Source organism: Neodiprion fabricii, chromosome 3 (genome assembly GCF_021155785.1).
Source record: "Neodiprion fabricii isolate iyNeoFabr1 chromosome 3, iyNeoFabr1.1, whole genome shotgun sequence".
Classification (NCBI taxonomy): domain Eukaryota; kingdom Metazoa; phylum Arthropoda; class Insecta; order Hymenoptera; family Diprionidae; genus Neodiprion; species Neodiprion fabricii.
In genome coordinates this window covers 10,229,554-10,238,046 of record NC_060241.1, presented here as the reverse complement: position 1 = coordinate 10,238,046, position 8,493 = coordinate 10,229,554, and the positions used below count along the sequence as shown (strand labels likewise).

Sequence of the window (8,493 nt, the reverse complement as noted above, 5' to 3'; positions counted from 1 at the left end):
TTAACCAAAAAATTCAAAAACTAGAATCTTCAAGCTTCAAAAGCTTTGTTTTTTTATTTCTTGTACGACCATTTTTCACTGAAATACAGTGTTCACAACAACGTTGTGAACACAACTCGTTGGTCGCGCGCCTTCCAACTTACGCGAGGCAACCAGCCTCGCGTGCTTTCCAATCACGCGACCCAGAAGAAAGTGTGACGTCACGCACGCCGCTCACGCCACCCACGCAGCCGAGCGCGTTGCGTAATCACCGAACGTGGTCTCCCGCTATCAAAGATCCACCGAGGCTGGAGTAAGAGACGACCGATCAGATCAATCGGCAGGACACTTCGGGTTCAACGCTTCTGACGCACCCAACTGACTCTGACGCTTCAACGACACCGCTCCAGCCCATCGACGCTACAACGACTGACTGACTCTGCGACAGCTGACTGACTTCACGACAGACCTGACTACACGACGTTGTATGACGGACTCTTTTTATCTGGCTTCGGCCAGCGAACAAACAAGATCAACTGCATCCAACCCGCCAGTCCCTTGGACTCTACATCCAATCGACGTTCCCGCACGACCACTGACCAGACCACCAGCCGTACTTCTTTCCTTGTGGGATGTACGCCGAGCACGCTTAACCTCTCCGAGCTATTACCGGCGCATCCCACCTCCCGTATCACCGTTTCCTGAGCCGCAGCGTTCTTTTGCGACAATTGCCACCCAGACGACAGACAGCGAGTGGGAGTCTCCGGTAAAACCAACTGAGAACCGCCGTCCCCCAACGCCTCCCAGTTCACCAGAAAGCAGATACACTCCGCCACCCAGGACTGTAACCGAACCCCTTAGACGACCAACATCTACACTGAAGCCTCCACCACATTGTTTTTACACTAAGTCTACCCCATGTGTCACTTGGCAACCATGCAAATAACTGTATATATGTAAATAGAATAAATAATAAGTATAAAATAAACTCAACACCACAACTCATCTTTGATTTCAAGCGACTCACACCTTCCAAGCGGCTCGGTCGAACTACAAGCTCCCAAAGAGCGAACATACAGCCTGTTGAAAATCACCAAAAATTTGCGAAAATTTTGTTGTTCCCTTAATTTTTGCGAAAAGTGTATTATAAAAGTATATAAGTATAAAAGCAAAATAAAAAAAAAAATAAAACATAATATAATATACAATAAAATAAAATAAAATAAGATAAAATAAAATAAAATAAAATGTAATATAAAAATATAAAATGATAAAATTTAGATAGATTAAAGTAAAGTGAGTAGATTAAATGAAAAACACAATCAAATAAGCAAGATGAAATAAAACAAAAATGAACTCGCACTACGCAATACTATTACTTCAGGTAATTTAATGATAGATTGGCTTTCAGTAACTCATGAATATAACACGCAACACCTCCACATCCCTTTCCTATTCTATCATGACGAATAATAAAATAGTTCGGAATCTTGACAAGATCATTAGAAATTACAGGCTTGAGCCATGCTTCAGATATGGAAATAAAATAATAAAAATATTCGCTAAGATATGATTTGATGTAATCTATATGGACCAATAACAAGTTTGCATTAAATTGACAGATTTTCAAGTACATAGAACTATCGTGCAATGTCACTGCTTTTCGAGAGTTCTGTACATGAGTTAATCAACCTAACTTGTCAAGATCAGCCTCCGAGGTGATACGAATAAGCTGAGATCCATCTTGCTTACGTGCGTAGATCTGACCCTCCCTAGACCATACATATTTGCAATTTTTGTCAGACGCGATCTTCTTAGTTTTGCGCAACAAATTATACGTGTTAGGGTGAAGAAACTCGTTGACAAAAATATTACCGAGTTTATCACACGCAAAAACATCTCTAACCGCTAATGTGCCATACGGACGCTTTTTCCTTATAATATGGCTGCTAATCTGAGAGGATTTAAAGAAAACGATAAATGATTTTGATGCCTCTCTAGTGTTATCCTGCTCAGGATTTTGGCTCGACGGAGATCTGCGGGTGATTAAGCGAATGTCAAGTATGTCAGAAGCAAGTTCAGGGACACCGAGTACAGTCAGAACCTTAGTAACAACTTCTAACGGATTATCAGTAACTGTAAATGGTATACCAGCAATGGTGATCTGGGCAGAGGAGTCGACAGGTGTATTGGCTAGTGAATCTCGTAAAGAATCAATTTCCCTAGTTACTAACACGTTGCTGGCCTCTAATTGTGCTATTCTATCACCTTGATTACTCACTGTTTTGACAATATTTTCCATGGTATTAAGTTTAGATGCCACATTAGAATTAAATGTATTTTGACAGTTAATGAAAGCATTAAGTGTTTCAACATTTTTATTTAGAAGAGCTGCTATCGAGTCTAGAGTTTTGCCCGATTGAGACATGACAGGTGTATCAACAATACAAGTCAACTGCTCTCTGATATTTTGAGAACTACTCGATGGCGTGTTACCAAGATTTTTATAGCAACAAAGACTAGAGTTTCTACTACTCGTATAGTATCTGTAACACCCTGGATGAAAACTTTTTGAGCAGTCTACACACTTGAGTTTTTCACCGGCTACAAGCCGTTTGGTCTTAAAGCAAGTATCAGACATGCAACCGATTTGGTGTAATGAGAGTAACAAAAATACAAGCTGAGAGAAATGTCACAGAGACGTGGTAGAAGGTCGTGTAGATACTAATACACCGCATAAATCGCAATCACAATAGACACGCACACGCTGAAGCACACAGGAACCAAGCGTTCACGTAAACAAGTACTTAAAGATTAATTCCAGCTTCGGTGTAATATTTCAGAGAAATTCCCTAGCGGTCGTCCAATGGGAAGAGGAAAGGTAGCGTAGGAGTTGTAAACAGCAAAATCGTCCGTCAACTGCCAAGTCGTTCCAGTCAAGAATTATAGGTTATGGAATACCAGTCTTCAGTTTATTGCCTCGTCCCATAGCTCAAAAGAGAGAGCAACGACGATTTATAGCTCAAATTTTTGCGAGAGCAACGGGGGAGGAAAAAAACCTGGAAGCAGAGCCCGAAAACGGGCAGGAAACAGCAGAAAATGGCCAGAACAAGAGGGTAACAGAAAGTGGACTAGACAGGTACTCACCAATCCAAGAGAGGAGAGGGAGAGGGAGAGGGAGAGGGAGAGGGAGAGAGAGAGAGAGAGAGAGAGAGAGAGAGAGAGAGAGAGAGAGAGAGAGAGAGAGAGAGAGAGAGAGAGATTTGTTTATTTGTCCATGACAATGTTGGACAAGAACAAGACTACCTGCATTTACAGTGAAAACATGCAGGTAGACTAGACAAAGACAGAGTGTGAACAGAAAAGATACAGAGATAGTTACAGAATCAGATGTGGAAAGAAAAAGATACAGAGTGCTTAAATCTAGGAAACCTAACCTAACTTAAGCTACAGGAGGATGAGACGAGGAAACCAGAACCAGCTATACCAGGGACGGAGAAGATGTCAGGCGAGAGAAGGTTGGGGCGGGGCTACGTCCTGTCAAATTCCGTGTCGAACAGAAACTGTCGAAGGCGGGAGCGGAAAACGGCGACTGAGGAAGACTCACGCAGTTCCTGAGGGAGAAACTCCCAGAAGAGGATACCGGAAACCGCGATGGACCTGCGGTAGGTCTCGGTGACGAAGCGAGGGACAATGTGGCTACCCCTCACGAGCCTGCTGGATTCAGGTGCGCTGGCAGGGTAAACGACAAAGAGGACATGCAAATAGTCTGGCGCGTCGGTGTGTAGGACGCCGAAGAGCAGGCTACCACAAAGTATAGTCTCCGATCACGCACAGAGAGCCAACCCAGAGCGCGACGGTGAGGAGTGATGTGCTCATCTCTAGCAGCCCCGCAAACAAAGCGGATACAACTGTTGAGTAGACGTTGCAGGCGGGTGTTGAGTACGCCAGAAATATCATTAAAGACTACTGAGCAGTAATCCAGGAGCGGGAAGACCAGGGCCGTTACGAGGTAGTTGCGCAAGGAGAAAGTGAACAGTTTACGGGAGGCAGAAGGCTGGCGGAGAGCGAAGTGCACTCGCCCAGACACAGCATCTACGTGGGGAGTCCAGGAGAGCGAGCCGTCGAAAATGAACCCCAAGTTCCGCACAGTGCGGGAAAAGGGGACAGGAACTCCATTAACTACCACCGGCGGAAGAGGCGTAGCGTTCAGTCTAGTGACAAACGAGGAGCTACCGAGAATGATGGCCTGGGTCTTGGAGGCGTTGAGAAAGAGGGAGTTAGCACGAGACCACTCCTGGACCGCTGCAACGTCGAGATTTAAGCGTGCTATGGCCTCCGGAACCTCAGCTGCAGGGCACTGCAGGTAAACTTGTAGGTCGTCGGCATATAACAGGTGTTCGGTGTGACGAAGAGCGCGTGCGATGTCGTTGATGAAAGCAACGAAGTGCAGGGGACCCAGAACGGAGCCCTGGGGGACTCCTTGATCAAGTGATGCCCAGGAGGAAAGTTCCCCAGAGGGGCCAACCACTGCCTGCGAGTGGCCTCGGAGGTAACTGAATGTCCAGGTCAAGGCGTGCTGTGACAAGCCGAGCGCCCGGAGCTTGGCGAGAAGCAAGGCGTGAGGGATGGAGTCGAACGTCTTGCTGAAATCGAACAATACGACGATTGTGACCAGGCGGTCGTTGACGCCGCGACGCACATCGTCCGCAAGCTTGAGAAGGACAGTTTGCGTGCTAAGGCCCGGGCGGAAGTCGCACTGTCGAAAGACGAGCAGAGAGCGGCTCTCCAGATAAGTCAGCATCTGAAGGAGCACGACGCGCTCAAGCACCTTAGACAAGAGGCATAAATTCGCGATGGGACGCATCTGCTGGAGAGAGGTGGGAGACTTGACCTTAGCCAACGGGATGATACGGGCCTTCTTCCAAGACGCCGGGAAAACACCGGAGTTGAGCGACTGGTTGACGAGAAGCAGCAGGAATGGAAAAATGGCCGGAAGGGCGTCCTTAATGTTGCGGAGTGAGAGGTCATCAACCCCCCGGGATTGAGACGAGAAGTGAAAGATCGCACTGTGAAGGGCAGCCGGAGACACGTCGGCAAAGTAGAATAAAGTGTCATCATAACTAGGCGGGGGTAGGCCGTGAAAGAACTCCTCGACCTCCCGAGATGCTCCAGGACGGCAGGAGACCGCCGCGAAATGGATATTTAGTTCTTCTAGAGAGAACCCGGCACAGTCACTAATCTGGGAGGAGGCCAGCCCGAGGGATCGAAGCTCATTCCAGAGGGCCCGGGAGCCGGAGGCATTAGACAACCGGTCGGCATAGAAAGCGGTGCGGGCCGCAGAGATGCGCCTGTGGAGGGCATCGTGGGAGCCGCGGTAGGAGAGAAGATCGGTCCCGTCGCGAGTGCGCTTCTACCGTCGGTAGAGAGCATCCATCTCTCGCTCAAGGGCCCGCAGGTCAGGAGTGATCCAGGGCGGGGCGCGACGCTTGGAGAGAAATGTGCGGGTGGGTGCCAGTAGGTCCAAGGCGGTGGTGAGATTGCCCTGGAGACGCTGTAGCAGCTCATCAGCGGAGGCAGGTGGAAAGAAGCAGTCCCAATTCATAGAGTCAAGGGAGCGGGCGAACTCCTCAGTTGAGAAGTTACGATAGGAGCGCGAGGTGATAAGCCGCTGGTTCGAGGGAGCGGGCATTGCAAGGGTCACGTAAATTAGGTCGTGCCCAGCAATGAAGGGGGTCTCCGATTGTCCAAAGTCAGCGACAGCGTCAGGGTCACTAACGAGACAGAGATCCAGAAGAGAGTCAGCGGTGGATGTGTGATGAGTGGCCATGAAGGGCACCAGGTGAAGCGCGTGTGACTGGCAAAATGAACGAATGATATCGGCCTCGTAGTGAGTCAACGAGCTGATTCGCGTTAAAATCGCCCAGGACAATAGAGTGAGCGTAACCGGGTGAGTAGAGGTCAAAATCCGACTCGAATAGGGCCAGGTTGGCCGTCTTCGGCGGGCGGTAAACTACCGAGACCAGAAGTGGGGACAGGCCAGGAGCCTTGACTTTGGCCACGAGGTACTCAGGGAGAGCAGAGTAAGGAGGCGGAGATGCCGCGAGGATACGTCCACGCAGTGGGTCACGGAGGTACAGAGCAACCCCACCGCCCACTCTACCAGCGCGATCATTTCGAAGGATGGAGACACCGGGTAAAGCAACTGAAGAGTCAGAGACTTCAGTGTGAAGCCAGGACTCGCTAACGGCGACGACGTGGTATGGGGAGCCGGCGAAATGGTAGCGGAGATAGTCCATGTGGCCACGGATGGAGTTGGCGTTAATATGGCAGACCTGGAGCGAGGAGCGTGAACGTCCAGGCGCAGGCGGCAAGCTCGAGGTTCCAAGTCACAGAGCCGATGAGTGGGCAGAGGAGGGGCTGGTGCGCGCCTCCAGTGTCACCTCACATTCAGCTAAAGGAGGCGGACGCGAGACGACGGCACCCCTTGGTGTATCGCCGGTGGAACCACGCGAGCCACGATAGAACGGTGGTTGCAAAGTACGGCCACGCGCGGAACCGGGCCTAGGTTGACGGCCAGAGGGACCCGGGCGGGACGGAGAGGCATCAGAGCCACCGCCAGGAGAGGCGGAGGGAGACTCGACCTCAAGTGCCTCGAGATCCTGAACTGTGCGTATACGTCGAGTACGCTCGCCGTCCCTGGACTTCAGCAAAACAACGCCATCGCCATGCCAGACATATTTAAATCCTCTAGCCTTGGCCACAGTACGGGTTGCGACAAGAACTTCGTAGACATCCACTGGGAGAGCCTCGTTCACATTTATGACAAGCGGAGGAGTGGTGCGCCGGGGGAGAAGGTCGGAGGTGCGGAGAATCCCGCGTGCCTTCTTGGCAGCAATGAGCCGGAGACACAAGTCCCGAGAGCGGAGCCTGGCGATAACTGGTAGCGGAGCATCACCCCGGGAGGTATCCCGACTGGCACGGGATCGTGGGACTAGGAAGCGCGAGGATAGGACGTCCTCGTCTCCCAGAGTAACGCCAAGGGAGGCTGCAACCTGCAGAATGACTGCGCGAGTGCCGTCAGGGGATGCGCAAGGAACCCCTGAAATAATGAGCTCCGCCTCACAGAGCCGGGCAGAGGCGCTCCGCAGTTCCTGTTGACCAGCAGCCTGGTGACGATGAAGGTCAGCGAAGGCTGTCCGCAACTCACCGAGTCTCTCAGCGAGGGTACGGTTTTGGTACTCGAGATCTTGTATGCGGGCTGCATTTCTGTCAATTTGCTCTTGCATAACAGTCAATGGGCCAAGACGATCATCAATGCCATCGATGCGACCTCCAATGTCGTCGAATGTGCTGTCAATCCGGCGCATCATTTCTTCGAGAAGCGTAGTGTGAGACGTAACGGCCGGGGTAAGGAGAGATCCGGAGGCAGTAGGAGCAGCCGAAAGCGGAGGCTGCGAGCCTAAGACAGAGCTAGAGCCGAGCACGGAAGCGGAAGGCGAGGACGGTGGTAGTTGAGAGATCTCGATATTTCGCACCTGCTGCAAGTGAGTATCACGGCAGCAACGAAGGGTGCCAGTGCGGGTTGCCTTAATCTTTAGACAACTTCGATGGTGGTATAAGTTGCATTGGGCGCAGTGGACGGCGTCAAGGACCGGCTTGTTACAGCCAGCGCAGAGTCTGGCAGGACACATGACAACTGGGCCGGCTGCCGAGGAGTGGAAGTTCCCTACCTTATCGGATGGACGAGCAAGCGGCGGCGAGGCAAGAGAAAGCGACGGTGCCGATAGAACCGGCGGATGGAGCCACAACTGCCACAGTCACGCCATCGAGAGAGACCCAGCCAGACGGAGATGGAGAAGTAAACAGACCCAGGCATGCGCAGAAAGGAAGCCGGTGACAGGTGCAGGTTAGGTAGGCCCAGGTAGCCCAAAAATCCGAACTAGAAAAGTGCAGCAAGGGCGTAGCAGCTGGATGTGGAGATAAGCAAGCCAGAGGTGGCTTGCAAAAAAAGCGCGTGCAAGGGGTCTGCAAATGAAAGGGCCCGAAGGCAGAAAGAGGCAGAAAAAGCTCGATAAAGGAGGTGCGAAATGAAAGCGTGGAGAGAGAGAGAGAGAGAGAAAGAGAGAGAGATAGATAGATAGATATTTTATTATGCCCTAGAATACTTTGGGGCAAGAGAAGAGCTTTTTTATTATGCCCTAGAATACTTTGGGGAGAGAGAGAGAGAGAGAGAGAGAGAGAGAGAGAGAGAGAGAGAGAGAGAGAGAGAGAGAGAGAGAGAGAGAGAGAGAGAGAGAGAGAGAGGGAGAGAGGGAGAGAGGGAGAGAGGGAGAGAGGGAGAGAGGGAGAGAGGGAGAGAGGGAGAGAGGGAGAGAGGGAGAGAGGGAGAGAGGGAGAGAGGGAGAGAGGGAGAGAGGGAGAGAGGGAGAGAGGGAGAGAGGGAGAGAGGGAGAGAGGGAGAGAGGGAGAGAGGGAGAGAGGGAGGAGGGAGAGAGGGAGAGAGGGAGAGAG

The 8,493-nt window shown here is 51.0% G+C and overlaps 2 protein-coding genes across 2 annotated transcripts; both read right to left on the bottom strand.

Annotated features, from left to right (window-relative positions):
- Positions 1-1,666: 1,666 nt before the first annotated feature.
- LOC124178236 lies at positions 1,667-2,407 on the bottom strand. Its single transcript, XM_046561472.1, has one exon. It carries the CDS (start codon positions 2,405-2,407, stop codon positions 1,667-1,669), a length of 741 nt encoding a protein of 246 aa, XP_046417428.1.
- A 1,278-nt stretch (positions 2,408-3,685) lies between these two features.
- On the bottom strand, positions 3,686-6,278 carry LOC124178234. The gene is made up of 3 exons (XM_046561471.1): positions 5,997-6,278; positions 5,397-5,836; positions 3,686-5,330 (listed from the first exon to the last, which is right to left on the bottom strand). Exons 1-3 carry the CDS (start codon positions 6,276-6,278, stop codon positions 3,686-3,688), a joined length of 2,367 nt encoding a protein of 788 aa, XP_046417427.1.
- Positions 6,279-8,493: the final 2,215 nt, after the last annotated feature.